General features: G+C 38.5%; 1 protein-coding gene across 11 annotated transcripts in view; it reads right to left on the bottom strand.

Moving 5' to 3' along the window:
* GRID2 (glutamate ionotropic receptor delta type subunit 2) overlaps positions 1 to 23,344 on the bottom strand; it is a 1,103,852-nt gene that overhangs the window by 877,222 nt on the left and 203,286 nt on the right. For all 11 annotated transcript variants that reach the window (XM_045017699.1, XM_045017705.1, XM_045017706.1 and 8 more), the window contains exon 2: positions 520 to 675. In XM_045017699.1, the coding sequence (XP_044873634.1) occupies positions 520 to 675 (156 nt within the window). The remainder of the gene's footprint in view (positions 1 to 519; positions 676 to 23,344) is intronic.

The following is a 23,344-nucleotide window of genomic DNA, read 5'->3' as shown; positions in this document are numbered from 1 at the left end:
AGTCTACAAAGCCTCAACTTATGTTTTTGTTACTGAGTAGGTAAAAGTATTTGAGTGAAATAAAATCAACGGGCAGTATTAAGAGGTCATGAAAGAAGGAGCTTCCGCTTGGCTGTACACTAAAATCATCTAGCACAATTCAAGAGGAGATATGTGAGACACACTGTGCCAAACTCCTCTCTACCTTCTCTCCAAGAAATCCTGCTAACAAACATGACTCAAACCAAGATCTGATGCTTCATATCACAGTAAGTTTTCCAGATTCCACATTCAGTTATTTTCCAGAACAAACCATATCAGTATTATTCCTATTCAAAGTGAATTTCCATGCAATGCTATTGTACAGCATCATTCCTTTTAAAAAAGAAAAGCACTCAACACAGAAATACCAACACCCCACAAGTTCTGCAGAAAGGCTGGAAGTGGACACACTACAATTGACTATTAAGGTACTTTGTATATAGGCTTTTATATCCTCATGGAAACAATACCAGAAAATCTTCAATTTAGATATCCTACCTTCTTGAACGGCCTGAAATGGGTTGTTGCCATCCACAAATGTCACAGAACACGTGATTTTCTCTGTCTGTAAGATTTCATCATTCTGGTTGAGGTCAGCAACTGCCATACGAAACACCTCCTCATCCTTTTTGGCAGATTCATCAAAAATTGCCCCTGGAAAAACAAACAAACAAACAAACATTCCTCTTTCATGCTGACTTGACAAGTTTTACAATTTAAAGGCATCCCTTCACCCAACACAATAGTGCAGCCACCTGTAAGATAAATAGTTGCAGGATTCTAACAACTATTTAACAATGCATAACAACTGTACAAAGTTTAGGACAGAAAATAAAGATATCACTGGAGCCAACTAGAGAAACTGGGGGAATTTAAGTAGGTACAATATAAACTAGCCACATTGTAATTTGCCAAGGAAAATGAGACACTCTGGAATATATTTTATTATCATAACTGGCCAAGACGTCTGTTTTACATCTCATCCAAATGATAATTAAGGAACTTAAAGTTAATGTGATCAAGGTTGGATACTAAGAATAAGCCTAGAATTGTAGCAGAACTTCTGTAACAAGGTGTGAAAATCCTTTGGAAAATGGGCTAGCCAGGACAATCGGCATAAGCAAACATCCTTGGTGTAAATCAAAGCTCCACTTTCTATCAGATTTGCAAAACAGTCACACCCAGTAACACCAACTGAGGAGCCAATCCTTAAAATTGATTTAAATGTAATTAATATATAAAGTGTTTGAAAATAACGTCACCTTTAAAAAATCTGACAGAAGAGGACTACAGGGTTTTATCTTTCCCCTGAAACATTCAAGCCAAGCATCAAAAATACAGAACCATAAAATTCAGGGGGACTTCGCAGGATACAGGCTCTTTGGTTCACTTTTAATGATTCTGGAAACAATTTTTCAGAGATATTGAACTAAGTTTCCTCTTCAAGGGTAATCTAAGGGTTTATCCTTTAATACTGTGCTCTGTATTTTTGGCATCATGATTGCAATTCTGAATGTTGTCTATCTATTGTATGATTTTTTCTATGAACCCATTAGGCCATACATGGTTCAAATCACAATGGTTGATTCCATTACACTTTTAGAGACCTCAGAGCTGAGAGATCAAGCAGGCTTTGCAATGCTAAAATGTGTTTTCATCAACAAATCCAACATATAAAGGGGATCCTTGAAACCTAACCTGAAAAGATCTTCATCCTTAAAAGAGCTCTTTAGTCTCCAGGTTTTTCTTTCTGCTAATGCCTCCAACAATACAGCCAATTAGTGCCATCTGAGTTTTGTGATACATACAGTCAAAGATGATAGCTAAGATGAATTTCAATCAGCACAGAAGAGGTCAATCAGCACATCCTGACATTCACTCTCAGTTCCACCTCCGTCCACACCCATACTTTTTTTTTTTTGTATAAGCATGTAATTATTTTCAACTTTATTTCACAATTTGGATGAGGGCATGAGAAATTTAACTCCACCTTTTAAAAAAAAACTTTTGGCACATTAATTACAAACTGTAGCTAAATAGAAAATTCTTCCCATTCAGCCATCTCATTTTTGCTTAAGAGGCACAATGTGTCAATTTAAAATAATTTATTCTGACCAAACTGAATGTGCAGCTTCAAGGTTGTTTGTCCTACTGGCAAAGACATGTAACAGTGTGATCCAAACAGTATCAGTTAACTGCTGTTTCAAGAATGAACAGGTCTGAATTGCCTGTACAATCTCTCTCAACAAAAATCAACCTGGAAATAATAAAAATGGAAGAGAAATATCCATTTTGCTAATCCACAGTGAAACATAAGGGGCAACTTAATACAAATCCTGGTCCTCGTCCTATTGAAGTCAATGGCCAACCTCCTGTTGACTAAAATGGGAGCAAGACCAAGTAGCCCACTACTTAACACCTGACTTGTGCAATTCAATCTTCTTATAAATTAATCTAGGACAAATATTTTGTACTTGTGTCCAAAATTAGACTCCTCAAACCATATTTTATTTTAACAGGAGCTTTAAGTGCTCAGCACCTTGCAAATCAAGTGACACAGGTACCAAAAAATGTATTTAAGAGTCTCACTTTACATACACAGGTTTGAAAATTTCACTTCAGAAGAAGAACTTTGGCTAGGCATTTACTCTCACACTAGATAAGTGTTTTTCCCCCCTTTTCTAAACCATCTGACATTCTAATGAATACTGCTCCTTCTCCTCACTGGCGTTAGTTTGTTCCAGTGTCTGAATTCAATTACATTGTACTTTCTCAACTACTGATATTACATTATCTTCTTAAAGGAGAAACCTAATGTAACTGGTAGAGCAAGGTGTTAACACAGAGATCTAAGTCAGAAACTCTGAGTTCTAATTCCTGGCTTCACCACAGACTTCCTGCATGACCATGGGCAAGTAACCCCGGGCCTCACTTTCCCCATATGTGAAATGAGAATAAGATGCTGTTCTACTGTGAGGCTTAAACCATTGATATTTGTGAAGCACATCAGGTTCCTCAGACATTGTGTGCTATAAAATATCTTATTACTAGCATGAAGCACAAACAGTCCCATGTGGCTAAGCAAGTGACAAAATCCATTCATGAGTATAACACTAGATGCTATTCTGTCAGCATGAACACAGATTATAAACAAACACCATGAAGCAAGATGTATAGTGCAATGTTTCCCAAACTTGGGATGCCGCTTGTTTAGGGAAAGCCCCTGGTGGGCTGGGCTGGGCTGGTGTGTTTACCCACCGCATCCCTGGGTTCTGCCGATCGCAGCTCCCACTGGCCACGGTTCGCTGCTCCAGGCCAATGGTAGTTGCTGGAAGTGGCAGCCAGCACGTCCCTCGGCCCACGCTGCTTCCAGCAACTCCCATTGGCCTGGAGCAGAGAACCACGGCCAGTGGGAGCCATGATCGGCCGAACCCGTGGATGTGGCAGGTAAACACACCAGCCCGGCCCACCGGGGCTTTCCCTAAACAAGCGGCGTCCCAAGTTTGGGAAACACTGGTATAGTGGAACTGTAGTCAGCCAGAGAAGCAGGGATTCAGCACCTCTGCAAGTCAGGCCACTTGATTTCAGAACCTAATCATAAATTTAGAAGCATAATTTTGGGCACTCGAGTTTGAGTAATTGAGAAGAGCATTGCTTGTAAACCAATAGAGATGCACCGTCACTACAGACATGAAACATTTCTCTTCCATTATTCTATTATCCCACTGCTCCATACTACTTTCACTTTGAGTCCCAGCTGGGGGATCCAAGACCATAATGACTATTGAGATGAGTTTCCATCTCCTTGGCTCTCTGTGTGGGGCAGAAGAATGATCCCCTTCACTATAAGTAGCAATAAATGAGAGGCCTGATCTACATGACAAAGTACTCATTGATTACATCTTCTAACTGAAAAATCAATTAAGTTTCAATTCTGTAACTCCAGGGACAGTATCAGTTTGTGTAAGGTTTTGTTATTTTCTTTTTCAGACACCTAACTTTTAAAAATAATCGATGTTGGTAGAGCACTGCAAATACTGGGCCAGATAATTTGGCCCAACTCTCTACATCCTCTCTTCTGCTCCTGCAGCACAAAGGGAGTGGAAATCCTCCATAGGGATTCGCCTGCTATAGGAGAGTCTCCAGCAGATGTGGAGCTAACATATCTTCTTTCACGAGACCCCACAGGTTTAAGGTGGAGGGTGGGGATGTGTGTGGAGCACTGTGCACTTCATCAGTCCCCAACATGAGTATGGTTGCTTGAGGACTGTAACTGGCTCACACATGTTACAGCTGGGGACCCTCTAACGTCAAACAAATCCGCAGCAGAGAGCCCAGGTAATGAGGCAGTTACAACTGGCTCCCTGGTGGCCTTCCCCCATTCCTGTACCACATGAATCTCAGTGTCTAAGACCGTTTTTCTTATATTATTTCAATATAGGTTTTTGTTCATGTGTTTCAATTTCAGGGATTTTTCTGCCCTTCCCTTCCCCCTCCCCATGATGTTAATAAGGAACAACATATGGACCAGAGGACACCTGCCCCAAATCCCTACTGCATGAGAAAGAGAAAGTGACTATCAGCAAAATGGCAAAACTGCCCCCCCTCCCCACACACACACAGAGTGCTGTTAAAATGTATGAAGTAAACATCTTGGGGAGACAAATATAACGCAATTCCTCAACAAGCTGGATTTCTCTCATTTAAATAAATGTTCTGTATTTTGTCAGTACAGCATAAGAAAGTCAACTAACATCAAGCTCTCTCATTCGATGCAGTCAGACACATAGGTGAAATTATAACAAATATACTGAGAAAATGTATTGACCTATTATACACATACATACATACTCAGTGTCCAATTCTGATTTAAACTGGCACCAAGACCAGAAATAACTCCACTGAAACTATTAAAGTTATACTGGTGTACAACTGCCGCAAGTAAGAGTCGTATCAAACCCAGTGTCTTTCCGTTGTTCAATTGGTTTTTGTGGAAGTTTGTTTTTAATATGGAAGGGTTGACTTGGAGGGGGGAGGGGAGATGAACAAATAGATCTTTGGCTTGCTTCTGTGTTTAAATTAACATGACTCAGCCCAAATTCATCAAGTGGTGACTGACTATCCATATATATATATATACATATATATACACACACACACACACACATATATATATACACACACATATATATATATACACACACAGATTCTAAACCCATTAACAAAATATTCTGAAAAGAAAAGCTTGCTAGTATCTCAAAAAACAAACAAGCCTTCTCATTCAGTCACCAGTAACGTCCAATTTTAATTTTACTGGCTAAAAAGAAAATTGCAAAATGAGTAAATACTCGGTCTGTGCCTAATCAGATTATAGTAGGCTTTTATAATTTAAAAAGCATTCTTTTCCAGTGAAGCCATACTCTTCTGTGAAGAATCTTGGCAGCTTTATCCAGCAATCTGCTGGACTTTCACAAATGAATTGTGCCTTACTCATGTTTAGGCAATTAGAATGGTACCCCTTTTTAATGGGCCTATTCACTTAATTAAATGAAAGATTAAGACGCTGCAGAATGGAATGGTTTTCCACTCTGCTTCCACATCTAGGGCCTGAATCACCAAGGCACTTAAGCATAAACCTAACTTTGAGCATGTGAAGTCTCACTAAAGTCAAGACTAGGGTGACCAGATGTCCCGATTTTATAGGGACAGTCCTGATTTTTGGTTCTTTTTTCTTATATAGGCTCCTATTACCCCCAAACCCCATCCTGATTTTTCACACTTGCGGTCTGGTCACCCTAGTCAAGACTTAAAATAAGGCACATGATTTAAAGCTTTGCTGAACGACAGCCTTAGTGTGTTGCCGCCTGATCTGACCATAACACAAATTATCTCTGCTCAATGTCTAAGGCATATCAATAAACACAGGGTAAAATTCTGCTCTCTTTACACCTAGGTAACCCACTGTTTTCAGTAGGGTTACATTGGATGTGAGGGCAAATTATGACCCAGAGATGGTAAGACATTTAAGTGACCTATTACATCAGGTCATCTAATCAATCTCTGCTGGTAAAAATATTGTTCCCTACCATGAGTCTTCCTGTGCTTTTGTCCAGCCTAATTTTAAATGTTTCAAGCAAGGAAGTGAAGAGAGAATTTACAGGCTTTTCAATATGTCAAAATGCTACAGGCAACATCTAAAATAAAACAAAGTAAAAAGAATGCAGTAAAAAGAGCAAGCAAAGTCTCTGCATTCTGCTGGGTGAAGCAAGGTGGAGTAAAACAATCATATAGCCCTGCCTGATTCCAAAGTCTGTTATTTGTCATAAATGATTTGACGAGAAGGTGTTCCACACTATTACATTTTGTTCTAGAATCTGCTATCCTGCCTTGGCAAAGTGGCTTGACAGGTTGACAAAGAAATTAAGACTCAGCTTGTTACGTTGTAAGCTTTCCTGAATGGATTTACATGCAATAAGAGCTGATGCTGCAGGTACTGCATGTCAAACTCAATAATTATAAAGCAATAAAGGATTAAATTCCTCATGCACAGAAACATATGCTTCAACATAGGAGGATGACACTTTCAAATAAAAGTTAATGTCTTTGGCTTGTCTTTTGAGAAACCTTAGTTTTATTAAGTTTAGAGATTGTGCAAAGTCAATTCATTGGTCACAATGGGCAGTAGAGATCTGCTGAGGTCTTCGGTATTTATAAATTATCCTCTCTCCTATCATTTGCAATGCTGTTAGCCACACATGGGTTTTTCCTTTTAATTCTATAGCTGCACTGTGTATATATATGTTAGCATCAATGGGAATTATGCTCACGTTTCGAAAGGTGAGTAGCCTCTCAAGTTTTCATAGATGAGATAAAAGTCTGATCTTTCCCTTTATGTAAATGAGCATGCACACCACCACACACATGAATATTTTCCAAGTACAGCTAATTCATTTCCAGATCATGCAGACAGGCATTTCTGGTCAAATGTTAATTGCTCTGCACCTTTTTCTAACTTGTTTTTAACACAATGAAAGAATCCAACATCACATTCTTCAGTTCAGGTTCACTAATCTCCTTGTAAAAAAAGGCCAGAATTTGATAGTTTCTTTTTGAGTGAAGGGCTTGAATGGGGAAGAAGAAAAAGAAATGTAGTCCTACTTGAGTTGTATTTGCTTATTTAGGATTTACTGAAGAATAGTATATTAAAAATAAACATGTAATTTACACATTTTTACAGAGCACTTTGTTTTAACATTAATTAAAATGTACAAAAAAGGTACTGGTGCGCAAAGCCTCATTAATACTTATAGGAAAGGTCTGATTCTCCATTGCCCTACACCTGTGCAGTCATTTACAAGAGCACAAAATTGTGTAAAATGCTACTAAATCCAAATAGTAGCAATCTACATATATGCTGCATTTACTTTGCCCTGGCTTAATTGATTACACAAGGTGTGGAGCAACAGAAAACCTGGCAATGCAATTCACAAAACATAACACTAATGATAATTATGGACATCTGAAGATGCTTTGGGGCAATTTTAATTATACATAAACAATATAGTGTATATATGGGTTATATTCCTTTCACAACATAAAAATCAAGCTAGTGTAGATATTGTTTCATACCTTTATTACTCACCTAGTTACATTTTACTGTTTCAATTGTGATTAACAGGAGTGGTCATAGCATTACATATGTTGTGTAATAAATTACCGGATAAGTGTTAGTAGCCTTTCGTTTTTCTATGATGTTCCTAACTATCAAATTGGTACTTAGCTGGTAAAAAGGGGTGGTTTGGTAGATATTATTGCCATATTAATGTCCCATATAGAAAGGTACTGCAATGATAATAAGCCTACTGAATGTTATTAATGTTCCTGCAAAGGAACATATTAAAAAGTAGCCTTACATGCATTAATAACCTGCTTATAAGCTGCTTTATAACCAGGGCTCATCCATGATAGTATTTCATCACTCTTTATTAGCACCTACTTTGGATGCTAGAACTTTTCATAGGACAAACAGAGAATGGTAGACTCATAGAAATGTAGGGCTGGAAGGGACCTCGAGAAGTCATCAAGTCCAGACCCCTTCACTGAGGCAGGATCAAGTAAACCTAGACCCATACCTTACAGATGTTTGTCTATCCTGATCTTAAAAAACAAACACAAAAAAACCTTCAGTGAGAGGGATTCCACAACCTCCCTTGGAAGACCATTCCAGTGGTAGTTAACTGCCCTTATCACTAAAATAGTAACCTAAAATCTCCCTTTCTGCAGATTAAGCCCATTACTTCTTGTCCTACTTTAGTGGATATGGAGAACAAATTGGTCCCCATCCTTTTTATAAACAGCACTTAACATATCTGAATATTGTTATCAAGTCTCCACCCTGCCCTTAGTCTCCCCCCCACCCCCCAAGAATAAACATGCCCAGGGTTTTTTTAAACCTCATACGTCAGGTTTTCTAAACCTTTTATCATTGTTGCTCTCCTCTGGAGTCTCTCCAGTTTGTCCACATCTTTCCTAAAGTCTGGTGTCCAGAATTGGACACACTGCTCCAGCAAAAGCCTCGCAATTGTCCTGCTAAACTCAGCAATGGCCTCCCATGTCTCGCATACAACATTCCTGTTAATACACCCCCAGAATGATATCAGTCTTTTTTTGCAACTGCATCACATTGATGACTCATTCAGTTTGTGATCCACTACAACCCCCAAATCCTCTTCAGCAGTACTACCACCTAGCCCGTTATACTCCATTTTGAAGTTGTGCATTTGATTTTCTGACCTTCACATCAGTTTTCCAATTGGTCATGGTTATTTTCAATTCTAATCCCGTCCTCCAAACTGCTTGTAACCCTTCCCAGCTTGCTGTCAACTGCACATTTTAAAAGCACACTCTCCACTCCATTACTTAAGTCATTAATGAAAATACTGACTAGTACTGGATCCAGGACTTACCCCTGTATGACTGCACTAAAAATGCCCTCCCAGTGTGACAGGTAGCCACCAATAAGCACCCTGAGTACAGTGTTTCAGCCAATTGTGCACACACCTTATAGTAATGTCATCTAGGCCATGCTTTTTTAGTTTGCTTATAAGAATGTCATATGGGACTATGTTAAAATTCTAACTAAAAACAAGCTCTCTCACCTCTACTTGTTCCTACATATCCATTAGGCCAGTAACCCTGTCAAAGAAAATTAGTTGGTCTGGAATGATTTGTTCTTAACAAATCCATGCCGGCTATTCCTTATAACTAGGGGGTCTCTTTAAATAGTGGAGAAATCACACATTTTTCACAGGTTGGTCACAGTATAAATAGCAAATTTCATGGACATCCACAAAATGTGTGATTTATCTGCAGCATTTCTCAAACTGAGGCCCCCAACCCAAAGGGGGGGGGTCAGCAGCCTATTGTAGGGGGGGGTAATGGTATTGCAACCCTTACTTCTGTGCTGCTGCTGGCAGTGACACTGTTTTCAGAGGTGGGCACCCAGCCAGCAGCCACCACTCTCTGCTCTGCCCTCAGAGCTGGGCAGCCGAAGACCAGGTTTCATTGGGGGGGGGGGGGGAGGAGAAAAAGAAAGACGACCCGGAGATGTGATTTTCACAGCCATGAATTTGTAGATCCCCTATTTATAACCCTATTATCTTTTAGGTGCTTACAAATTGATTGTTTAATAATTTGTTCCAATATCTTTCCAGGTATTGAGGTTAGGCTGATGCATCTATAAATACCCTAGGGCATCTTTGTTCCCCTTTTTAACAATAGATACTATGTTTGCCCATCTCTTGTCCTCTGAGACCTCACCTGTCCCCCATGATATCTCAAAGTTAATAGCCAACAGTTCCACGATTGCTTCAGCTAGTTTGTTACATACCCTAGGGTGCTTTTCATTAGGCCCTGCCACCTTGCATACATTCCTTAACCTGTTCTTTCCCTATTTTGGCTTGCATTCCTTTCCCCTTTGTTGTTAATATTAAATGTGTTGAGTGTCTGGTCACAATTTACCTTTTTATTGAAGGCTCAAATAAAATAGGCATTAAACACCTCAGTCTTCTTAATGTCATCAGTTATTAGCTCTCCTTCTCCACTAAGCAGAGGATTCACTACTGATAATAGATCTGTACATTATTATCTCATGTGGTTGGAAGTGGAAAGAAGGGAGTTGTTGAATCGCTGCTTCATGACACAGCAACTTCAAGAACATTTTTCTTCTTTGCCAGCTAAGTGTAATTGATATTACAAATGTTAGAGATGTTAACTTGTGGACACACATGTGTACCTATATATAGCCCAAGCTTAGTAGCATCACAAAGATTATGAGGTGAGGCATGAGTCTTTTCTTCCACTCAATACATGACATGCATAACATTATTAATGGGAAATTGAGTTATATATGCTCTTTTAAAAATGGGGAAGAAACCCAAACATCAGAATAGATGGCTTCTCTTATGGTTTTGCTTTACTTGTTACTACATCTTAAATTATGGCACTGTCTTGAAGTTTCAGCTGCTTTAATGATTTAAAAGTGCAATTGAAACCTGCCTCCCAGCACTGACGTACCAATCTTGACGCTTGAACGCCAACTGGATGATTTTAAACCATTTGATAATGTTTACCATACTAGCAAGTTATTTCTAAAGTAAGTGTGGGTGTGTGTAACACACACACACACACACACACACCCACCGCCTAATGGGCATTTTTAATATACGTAGATTTTGCACTATTAAATGAAAAAGAGACATGATCTGGAGATTATAGAAATGAAAAGGAGAAGCTCAGGTTGTTGTGGTGGGGATTATTTTTGTTTTCCAAGGATATTTGTAGCCCTTTTTCTTCAGAAGATAACCTTGAAAATAACTGGTACTAAGCATAATGGTGTGATCATTATGGAAAGGAACCAACTTTTGGGGGGCAGTGAAAAAAAGTGGTGAAAAATTGCCAGCCAAAAAACGCTAAGGCTGACTCTGAAATTAATCCTTTACTCAAAGTGGCTTTTGTCAGAGCAGCTTTTTATTCTGCTGGAAACAGAGGCATTCAGAATATCGGTATACACTGCCCTGCACACTTCCAATGGTAAAAGGAGAACCATAGAAATTGGATCTAATGATCACGTAGTCCATCTCTCTGTTAAAGCAGGATTGTCCTGTACGATGAATTTTAACTGGACTGGAAAATAAACACAACAACAGTTTATTTCAGGAAATGAAAACCAAATGCTTGCATCAAACTCACGGCCTCCCTAAGAGTTACTGAATATTCAAGAGGTTCATAAATTAGAATCCTTTGCCCACTTACTCTTCTCACAATTTTACAACTACATAAACATTCAGTACATGTCTGTGTCTCTCTCACTCACACACACACACACACACACACACACACACACACACACACACACACACACGATAACAAGCCCCTAAGCAACTGGTACCCAAACTGAACATACTGAACGCATTATATAAAGCAAATTAATTAAGAAATAAATATGTTGGTTTCCCTTCCTCTCTCCTATTGACATGCATATACAGGTGAATACTAATTTTCTCTACTGGAAAATTACTGAGAATGTCTAGGTGAATATTCCTCCCCCCCCTTCAAACACAAAAGGTTATTTCCAGCAGTTTTTCAAAAAGTTTGATTAAAAATATTCTGGATGCTTACATAATTACATAAAAACTACATTGCACGTACAAAAAACCCTGACATTTCCATAAAGTTTACAATTATAGCCATCAGCCCAATCAAGGAGAAGACAACCGTCTCTCAGATATGCATTGCTGGCCTGTTTCCACTAGCAAATTCTTTATTTGTCTTTCAACACTGATGCTGTTGCACTGGTGTTACCAACCATAATAGTAAACCAAATGTAGCCATTTTTACCACCGCAGCATCTAATGCTCCTCTAAGCACCTGATCCACAAACCACTTACGTCAATGCGTTCCCATTGATTTCAATGGACTTTGGATCAGCCCTGAGGTCTTGGATACCACAATGATGGATGCAGTATAGGTACAAAAATAGCATACAATCCCACATTCTTTAAAACTCATATCCTGCCCTCTTCCTTTAACATTCATAAAAATTGCAAAAGCAGAAAAGAGCCCTGCTTTTCATTCCACAGTTGCCCCAGCTGCATGTGAAATTATAGAAATACATGCATGGCCCAAGTGGCCAACTTTTTTTCAATGGTTTCTTCCAATCATTTTCTGATAGCGTTTACATCCAGGATATGCCATAAGAAACAGAATATGAACTGAACAGATTGCATTTCTTCAACACCATTCACCACAAAGTCCCAAGTCTGACAAAAAGGCCTTTCTCCCTGCAACTCTCCAGTGTATTCTGTCTTTACAATTTGTTTTTAAATGACTCTGCAGCTCTCCAGTAATTTAAAACACTTTTAAAATGATAATGCTGTCATCTGAAGAGTACATTTCTCTACTGTACATTTCCCAGAGTCTCGGTGCACGTAAGTGAAATGCAGTCAGGTTCAGCTCAAGAGCCGTTTCCTGGACATAACGTATAGTAGGTCTTTAATATAAAACTAATAATTTCAAAAATTGTAGTATAGAATCTCAGTGAGTGAGAAACAGCAGCTGTTCCTTTTGTTGGCTTAGTTTTAGGACTCCTACACCTTTTAAAAGGTAAACTACTAAGGTAAGAACTAGATAGTAGTTGAACTGTTTCACATTAATTTTGGATGTCCCCCATACCTCTCCATCAAGTATGTCTTTATATGCCCCTGTCATTTTTTCCCCTCTCAGACACAGCTGCCTCTGTTTCCCAGCTGAAGCTGACAGTTTCAATGTGCTTTAAAACACTATGGTACTCTGGCACCCACCTGAACTAAGTCTTTTCACAGTATTGCCTTCTTACAGTCCTGACCACACCAAAGTGAATAAATAGATTGAGATTCTGAAAAGAAAAGAAAAGAAAAGAAAAGAAAAGAAAAGAAAAGAAAAGAAAAGAAAAGAAAAGAGAGAGGGAGGAAGAGAGAGACCCCCTCACCCTGAACAACAGTACTAGCTGTCCTTTCTTCTGCAAAGACATTCTCCTGAAATGGCTAAATGAACTAGATGCTTCCTCATAGGGAACATTTCCCATCTTGCTGGGACCCCTCCAATTTAGCAATATTGGAAGGGCAGTGTGTTTATGATCTCCAGGGTGATAACCCATGGTTTACACTACCATTTTCTAAAGGAACATCTATTTCTTAAGTAAGTCTATAAATGAAACTATTTCAATATGGAGATATAATAATGTCCATCATTAGATGACCAAGTAACAACATAAAAATGAATGGTACTAGGAAACAAGACCAAACATCCAGCTGTTTAAAGTAATAAAACCAAAAAGCAAGCATGACAGAGAAGGGAACTCCTGCCACCATTATAATAAGGTTAGCCTTGGGGGAGAAAGGAAATGGCTTCCCCTCTGCAATTTGTTCCCTCTCGCATGCAAGAAGAAAAATCATCAGAAGAAAAATTGATGCAGCTTTGATCATAGGGCTTTGAACGGTCTCTACGCCAAACCCTAAATAGTCAAAATTCACTACAAAGTCTGCCCAGTTTCAAACCATTTGGTGAACCTATCTTGTAAGGAAATCCAAAAGCGAGCATCTTATTTCAGGTTTCACTTCATGAGGACACATGGCATTTCTCCAGAGGCTCATGAAGGTGAGCATTATTATCCCCATTTTACAGAATACAAAGGTTAAACAACTCAGACAAGTTTAGTGACTTGCTCAGACACCAGGCAAATCAATGACAGAATCAGAAATAAAACTCTGGTCTCCTGACTCCTCCTGAATATTTAATACCAATAGAGTGATAAAATTTGGCAGAGTCAAAGGTAAAAGAAAGCTAAATAACTCACTCTAAATTCCCTGTTTTGATTGTATTTATTAAATGATGTAAAAATAATCTTGGGATTCATAATGATACTAATTTAAAGTGCTTTGCCTTTACAGAGTTCCTTTTATCTGATGATCTCATATGAAATGCTATATAATTAAGATGTTTTATAAAATAAAACCAGATAGTTCTGTATGTTTCTTCTTTAAGGATGTCCCTAACTTCAATGCTTTTGATGTTTACTGAACCTGCTAATTATTTATTTTAAAAGATAGCTGTAGCAATATTACAAACATGAAAAATCAAAGCAAAAGAAACAGACAATGCAACAAACAACAAAAAAGAAGTAGTAGAAAGTGAAGTGAACTTTTCCATACTTAAGTTCTCCTGTGGTAACATAGGGCATAAAGACTGGAGAATGAAAAAACACTGGACCTGGAAGTGCTAATTATGGAGCCATAAAAATCATTTACTACATTATAAAAGCGTGATATTACTGCCATCACTGATCAATAGAGAGATTTGATTGCACTTTGGAAAGCCAGCGAAAACCTGAACCGAGAGCTTCTTTGGCGGCTCCATCAATTGTAGTAAGGAGAATTTTCTTAATTTTTTTTTTAATTTGCAAAAAGAAAAAACCTACATACACATAAATTCCACTGTCATAAAAATAGATTTTTCACTGAAGTGCTTATGTGGACTAAAATTGCCCACAAATTATTACTTTTTTATGACTGACATAGTGGAAGCTGCTCAGGATTTGTATTCTTCACCTCAGCAGCATGTACATTTTATTTTTCTCACACATTTGATTAAAATCCAAGTGACAAGTGCATGGCAAAACCCATATGGTAAGCAAGTGCTCATATTATCGTTATGTTTTTATTAGTAGTAATTCTCCAAGCTCACTAGCCTAGGGCAAGATTTTTTTTTTTAATATATATAAAAGTGTGTTAAATTTTGAGAAATCAAAGGAAGTTATCAAGATAGGAAATATGAGTAGTAATTGAAAATGCAATGTAAGGGGGATTTTAGCATGTACAAGCATACATTCAATTCTATAGCCCGAGATTTGTCCTCCTTTACACCTACACAACTTCTGTTCAATGTATAGTGCAATTTACGGCACCATCTTGACTCTAAGTGTAAGAAGATAGAATGAGAACCTGTGTGAGAGATTCATTCATGATCCTTCCTAGAAGGAATTGATTCCAAAGCCTATTCAAGTCAATGGATTCTTTCCATTCACTTTTATGGGCTTTGAATCAGGCCTCATAATATTTACACGCTATCATGGTGCTCAGCAACATCTGCTCCTTTTGCCTTTCCTAGGGGATGATAGTGGCCAGACTTTGAAGGATTCGGCTGCAAATTTGAGAAGTTCATCAGCAGCTACTGTAGTTTTTGATTAAAGGCAGCCATTATTACTAATTAAGAAGAATTGACATTAATATACTGCAGCAGAAGTATTGCTAATTATTTTACAACATACAAGCGAGTCCATGAGTAGAGGTCTTTCCCAACCTGCTCTAAAGTACTCAACATTAGTACCAGAAGTCACAACGCACCCGTGTCTGGCTTTAACAACAACTAATTCAACATAAAACAGCTAAGTTCCTCTGAAGCCTTCTCCCAAAGTTTGGCTGCTCCTAAGATTCCACCTTTATGACTGTTCAGTCCACCACCTAAATATTACATCATCTCTCTCTCTCAGACCAAGGTCCCGGTCAGGGCAACAGTACTCCAAAGCCATTTTTCTCATTTTACTCCATCCAGGCTTGAGATTGCTAGCAGGTGTCATGTGGCAGAGCCAGCTTCCGTTCCTATCTCCAAGACAGATTATTAAACTCATCCTGTGTTGCCCTAATGCAGCGTTTGTCCATCTCATCACAATGCCCAATCCAAGGTGCTGATTGCCCCCGATTTCCAAGGAAGTCACTGCGAGTTGCATGTGCTCAGCACTTTGTACGGCCGCTCAACGTGTTGCAGTCACAGGCCCTGTATTGCCGATCACTCCATACGCATTTCAAATGCAGCCACTTGCGGGTTGACACATACAAACGCTTAACAGTCTAGAGCAACCCTGCACAGCAAGTTGAGGCAGGAAGTGAAGAATACTGTAAATCAGGGGTCGGCAATCTTTCAGAAGTGCTGTGCCGAGTCTTCATTCATTCACTCTAATTTAAGGTTTCACGTGACAGTAATACATTTAACATTTTTAGAAGGTCTCTTTCTATAAGTCTATAATGTATAACTAAACTATTGTTGTATGTAAAGTAAATAAGGTTTTTAAAACATTTAAGAAGCTTCATCTAAAATTAAATTAAAATGCAGAGCCCCCTGGACTGGTGGCCAGGATCCAGGAAGTGTGAGTGCCACTGAAAATAAGCTTGCATGCTGCCTTCGGCGCACGTGACATAGGTTGCCTACTCCTGCTGTAAATACATCTTTCAAGCTGCAGAGGGAATTCAAGTAGCTGGAATGTAATTACTAGAGTTGGAAACAAGCCAGAGCACTGGATTAACTGGATTATGAAAAAGTATCATAAGGTATTAAATTGCCACAAGAGCTAAGAACTTTCCTCTTACAACTGATCTGAAAGATAGTACCTTCACTCAGACAATGCCCACACTGGGATGTTGGCTTAATAGAAACTGCAGTGGAAGAGTAACGCCTAATGAATCATCAAATGCTTCTTGTAGCACTACCCACTTTCCTTGGTGGTCTCACAGCTATGTATTAATGGGTTTAGATTGCAAACTGATGGGACAATTGTAGAAGATGGTATAGCTGCAGGTCCTGATAAATCCCCTCACTAGAGCATCTCATCTGTCTTTCACTTTCACTGGGACCAAAGGAGTCACTCTCTACACATACACACATACACACACACTTAATTTTTAAAAATTCTTCCTAGTGCAACAAGAAAGAAAGTTTTGACCTAGAGTAGGTAATAGCTAAACATTCCAAAGAGGGAAAGGCCGGGCAGTAGGCAGTTGAGGCTGAGAATGCAGGGAAGATCTAATGGTTTTCTTACCCAACCTACTTCCAAACTAGCAGAGTGTGTCTTATACATTATTAATATAGAATTATCAACAAAGAGGCATTTCCAAAAATAAGAACATAGCCTCTGGCATTCCCCAAACCATTGATTTCTACAAGGTGGTACTTCTGTATTCATGTAAAAGTTTTGCAGCTCCTCACCCCACTCATTAGATTTAGGATGCATGCTCTGCAGATTTGTATTGATAGGTAAGGAATGTTTACTTTTAACATCTAAACTCCAGGAGGGGAAAAGAGCAGACTAGATTGCTTGGGAACTGAAACAAACCACCATCTGATAGTAGTGGTGTGTTTCATGTACCATATGCTAGGTATGTAACATAAGACGACTCCCTGCTTATAAAACTTAACTGGCTATTTTTTAAGAGAACTATTTTGAGAGGTGCTGCAACTGCAATTGACATTCAGACCATGTGCATACAGACTGGCTTCCTGGTGCCTCCAAACTTGTGCCTCCTGCAACCTGTGCTCCTTCCTCCAAGTTCTGTTCAGGTTTCTATGCTATCCACTTGTGCTCAGATCTTCAGGTTTAAAATGAATAGCTCATGTTGATATTTACACTGTCATGAAGAAAGCTCAATGGGTATTCTGGCTTTTTCTCCCCTTTTACAAACAGATCCAACAGGGAACAGAGTTGCTATCCTAGCAGATCAATCAAAACAATAGTTTCCTGGTTCTTGGATTTCCAGAGCAGCTTACTTTTAATATCCCCCTTGATGTTTCCAGTCAACTGAATGCAAGCTACTCTCTGTGGCTTCTTCAGTTCATTACAAGACCCCAAATATTTACCTAAGATAAAGTGCCCTGCTTGCCCATTTATACATCACAGGTAATCCCAGTCTATTTAAGCAAGAAAAAAAACCCCCACACCACACAGCATAGGTAACTGCTTTCCTCCATCATACAAACATAATCCCTAAACGAAACTGCAATAATAAAAGTTTAGAGACACAAGGTGGGTGAAGTAATATCTTTTATTGGTCACCCACCTTCTCTCTCCAATATCCCAGGACCAATACAGCTGCACCATCACTGTATAATACAAAGTTGTCCAGCATGACCATCATAGTCACTGAACATAAATCAAAGTAAAGAACTGGACCTCAAATATATGTCTTTAAATTTTTAAATGAAGGACTTGAGCTCTGCAAGGAAACAAATCAATACAAGTTCAAGGACAAAGGATTCCCTTTCCCAACCCCCAATCAGAGCACCTAGTAAGCAGATCTATCCTACCTATCCACTACCCAGAGTGAAAACCTGCTTTTGTAGTCTGCTGCCTGGGGATTATGGACTATCAGCATTTGTTTGGGGATGGGGAGTTGGGAGGGAAAACTCAACTGAGACACCTCTTAAAAATGACCCCCGCCCCTTTTGCTGTAGCTCAGAGCCCTATTATTCTGTACTAAGAGAAGGAAAGATAAGAAATAGAAAACAAAGATATGCTGACAAGATTAGGACATCACAAAAAAAAAAAAAGTAAGGAACACTTTAATTAGGACACAACAGGAAGTCTGTATATTACAGGTAGAAGGGTGAATTCATAGAACTCCTTTTTCAGTGACTGTTACAGATGCAATCCCAAAGTACACACCAGGAAAACGCATTGCTCTGGTCTTTCGGAAAGTACGTTGTATGACAAGTGGGCCATATCGAAATTGCAGTTGCAATACAATGGCACTCTTCTTTGTAGCCTCAACCAGACTGAATTGTCATCAACTGCCCATCCCTCCAAAACAAGACCAAAGGACATTTGGAGGTGTGGAAGTTTGCACTGATCTTGCCTGTGTTCTAATGTTCTGTGGATTAAAAGAGGATTTCCAGTTTATCAGGGCTGTTCCATGGTATGCCTCACAAGCACTAAGTTCCCCTGATTTTTATTTTTAAGTAAATGGTTAAACAGAGATAGGAGAGGAATTTAAACTTGCTTTTAGATCACACACTGGACATTTAAACAGGCTTTTCCTCCTAAAGCCTTGAAGCTGATACATATTTTTATGTCTGATTTTTACCCTACTGGATCCAGCATGTTGACTAACTCACTCTGTTGAAAGCACTTTACTTTCTCTGCTCATTTACAAGTCTTTCTTCTGGACTGAGTTTTTTTTTTTTAAACTTCTAGTTCTTTGACAGAAACTTTATTTTCTTGTTCCACTGACTCTACCCATAAAAAACTTGGAATAGACTCATTGCCTTGAGAGAGTCCAAGATAGGGACTTAATACTTCGACTCTTCCCTATGTCATCCTTTAAAAAAATAACTTTTATAAGATTTCCATGTATTAAATTACAGGGAAATTTTTCTCCACGTGTATACAAGACAACTCACTCAAGGATCAGATTTTGAGCTCCGTGGTCTATAAACAGATACTCTACAAGAAGTAGTTAGCATAGAACTTTGAAAAAATGGGGGAGGGGAACATACACAAGCTGGGAGAAGAGACATATAGTATAAAAATTCCAAACTGCATGAGCCCAGCAGGCCAGAGAATCGGTATGTGAGTTTTTATGATGAAAGCAAGCACTTCAATGGAGGCTAACAGCACAGGGAATTTTCTGGCCAATTAGAGATTAAAAATATAAATAAAACATAAGATTCATCTTAGAAAAAAGACAAGAAAATTCACTTGGGAAAAATAAACCAAAATGTGGATATTCCACTAGACTAAAATTCACACATATGCACAGGGGCAATGTTAGGATTATAGTACACTTAAATCTCACTTACACCTTATTTTCATGGGGATGAAAGTCACCTCTAGAAAGCTGAAAAATATCCAGTGGAGATAGGGAATAATGAAACAGATGGTAGTTCACAGTATGACAGAGGAATACCTTACTCCATTAGGAGTCCCATAGTCTCAAGAAAAGCTTTGTGATTTTTAGATTCATATACAGAAGCATCAACTCAAAGGAGCAACATTTTTCATTCTCTTCTGCATGCCACTGGTGAAGCCTCACCTAGCACAATGCATTTGGATATGGGCTCTTTATTCCTAGAAAGATGCTAACACACTGGAGGGACTTCCAGGAACAACAATTACCAAATGACTGGGGACACATTATACATATTTTTATTTCTCTTAAAGTAGCTTAGTCAAATAATGGCCAAGAAGAGTAGAATAATCGTCTACAAGTATCTGATGTGTTTAAATGCCAAAGATGAAGAAAAGGGAGAGACTTCCCTGTGGTCTCTCAAAAAGGTGTTTGAGAGAGTTCAGCAGCGATGACACACACATTTTTATCATTAGTATTCATATTTTATATTTTGCATATCTGAGAGCACTTTACAGAAGAACAAGCCAACATACTGCACATAAAAGATCACCTTGCCACAGAAATACAACCTTTTCTACGAAAGAACATGGCAGCCATTCTGGAAGTACAAGCAATGCTACAACACAATTTATGGGCCAGGAAATGAAGAAAGCTATAACAGTTTAAAATACAATAATTTTGTTAGAAAATTAAGAATCATTAACTTAGCTCAGAGTTAAATCATTGTAATGCAATCTGTTACCATAAACTGTGGCTAGGGCTACAACTTAAGACAATTACTGTAGGTGCTTAGTTCAAATCCATACTGGTATACTGCTCTCCCCCGGTAACTATGTGAGCCTGGTACAACCCAGTGAACTCTACAGAATATTAATGTAAAGAACTATGAAAAATAAAAATATATTGTACAAAGAACTAGTCTTGACTTATGATCCACTTTTAAACAGTTTTGCAGTTATTTCCTACAACCAGTGTTATAGAACTTGTAAAAATTAGTAAATCATATTTCCATTTCTCTTATCGGTTATCTATTTAAAATCCATTTATTGAAGGATCAGTTTTATTCAGGGAAATTGATAATTTTCATTCACGTTTAAATTTCAGTGAATGATGATATGTAATGTTAAAAATCAAATATGAAATTACATTATGTGCAGTTATGGTGCCCATCTACTTGGCAGGTTGCCTCCACAGGAATAGGGGTTTTTTTTGCCATTTGGGGACGATTAAATCTAGATCTGAAAGAGAGAAGAGATGTATAGACTTGCCTGATTTCAGATTTTGTTTAGTTATGAATGATTTCCTTATTACACCCTTTGAGCAATCATACCCTACTTGTGCCACATGATGCACTATAATAAAATTCAAAGTTTGTAGCTTTGCAAAGTGAAAAAAATATCAGTCCAATTCTGTCCCCCAAGTTGGGAACAGAATTGAGACCATTGTGTATGAAAATTACTTAGGGCCAGATTCTGCCATTTTACTCATGCTCAATGGCATGACTCCTCAAGTAGACCTACTAAAATTAATTATTCGAGAGTGGCATTAAGGTTGCAATTTGTTATACAATTCATTGCAAATAAGATTTATGGCTCTATATAATTAACCTAAAGAACCACTTACAAACAAGAAATACAAGTAGGGTGTTGTGATGGGGGATGTACCAGGCCTTTGTGAGCCATTGCTGGAAGCCCCACTGCCCTGCTGGACCCAACAACAGCTATTCAAGGTCAAGCAGACTGAAATAAAAAGGAGTTGCCTGCTGGCAGCAAGACCATTCCTGTCTGGAGCCAGTGGAATGAGGAAGGACACTCCCTAGTCCACGGACCATTTCTATCCACAGTCAAGGGCAGCTGAGTTAACTGTGGAAAAGTAATTAAGCCCAGATGGGTAAAAAAATCATTTTAGTTATAATTGATTCTCAAGAGCAAGGAACATTGTTAGAATTTGTTGTACCCTGGAAGGGCTTTGGACTGTGACACCCAGCCAGAGGGATGAGCTACAGAAGATCCACAGAAGCCAATTGATAGTCTGCAGGAGGTGCAGGGAGGTCAAGAAAATGGCAGAAGTCCACAGCTGGACTTGTCAAAATCACTCAGTTCTGATCTAACTTCTCCCACTGAAGTAGAAACAGTTTGCCCAACAATGAGCGTTTTTGAAAATTGCACCTCTAATATCTACATGCTTGATTTTTCCATGGTCATTGAAACGGAATAGAATCTTAACATTGTGAGTAGCCCCAATTAAAATCTAGAAGAGAACTACTTGTGGAATAAGCACAGAATGTGAGGAAGGATAGGTCTAGACACACATACCAAATAAACAAAAAAAAAAAAAAAGCCTTCTGCAGCGCGTCGGAGAGCTTGGGTCAAGCGACTCAAGCTGGTGCTAAGGGACTACAAACAACAGTGTAGACATTCCTGCTCTAGCTGCAACCCAGATTTTGTCCAATGCCCGCCTCCTCTCACTGGGTGTCAGAAGCCAGGCTCCGTGACTGAAACTTTTCTATAACAACTTATAAGTTGAAGAACACATCTTATTCTATACATAGAAAGTGTCAAATTTTCTTCTCTTTCCAAAGAAAAAGACTGCCACACTGCCCAACGACCATCAATTTTTTAAATCCCATTATCATTCAATATTTTTTAGTTTCCCTTTTGTTTTTAATACTTTCAATTAAAAGAGAGGAATTTGAAATAAAAAACCACCAATGAGAATATGCTAACAAATTAAGGGCAATAAGAGTAAATGGCATATTTCCTCAGCTCTTTCAGTCCATTCTAACTTTGTATTCAAGCATCAAAAGATGTACACACACATTCATAAAATCACCCATTTATTTTAGGATCCCAGAATTAATTTTCTTACAGCTCTAATTTTGATGCATTCACCCAAGACCCCGAAACTTCAGTAAAAACTTGAAACTCAATTCACATTAGTTGAAAGGTTTGCTAAGATCTGTGAACCTTTCAAGCCAATCTGGGCTGATTAATGTTTCTACATGGTATGAGTACATAACTCATTTTCAGAACAAAAGCAGGTGGAATCATGGTGTCTTGCTGAGGTTTGGGGATTTCTTTGGTACAAAACTCAGGACACCGTGTGAGCCAAAATGCTTAAAAAGTTTACACCAAGGCAATAACTAGAAACCGAAGCAAACAATTTATTCACAATTCTAGTTCCAATGAAGTGTGTTAATGACTTCAAGTCTGGTAGTGGCAGACTTTACCTGGAATTCCCATGCTTTCCTCAGTCTAAAATTATATCATTAACATAACAGTAAATAGTTATTTATATATAATGTATTTACCTTTTGATTGTAAACACCGCAAAGAGGAATGAGGGTGGGACAGAACAGCTAGGAGAGGCAAATGGGATTGGGAAGGAGGGGAAAATGGCAGGCAAATTACTAAAAAGGAGTTTTTAATGTTCCATTATTTCCAATCGATTTGCAGTGGAGTTGGAGACATTATCCAGGTAAGCTAAAGTCAACAGTTATTTTGCATCATAATGCTGTTGAACAATGAAGTACTGTACCTTCAAGCGTGGATTAACTAGGGTTTCACTTTTAAGCACAGTATTTGACAAAATAAAGAGCTTGGCAAGGTGAT

The sequence above is a fragment of the Mauremys mutica genome, chromosome 5 (assembly GCF_020497125.1).
Source record: "Mauremys mutica isolate MM-2020 ecotype Southern chromosome 5, ASM2049712v1, whole genome shotgun sequence".
NCBI classification, from domain to species: domain Eukaryota; kingdom Metazoa; phylum Chordata; order Testudines; family Geoemydidae; genus Mauremys; species Mauremys mutica.
This window is presented reverse-complemented; position numbering and strand designations above follow the sequence as displayed.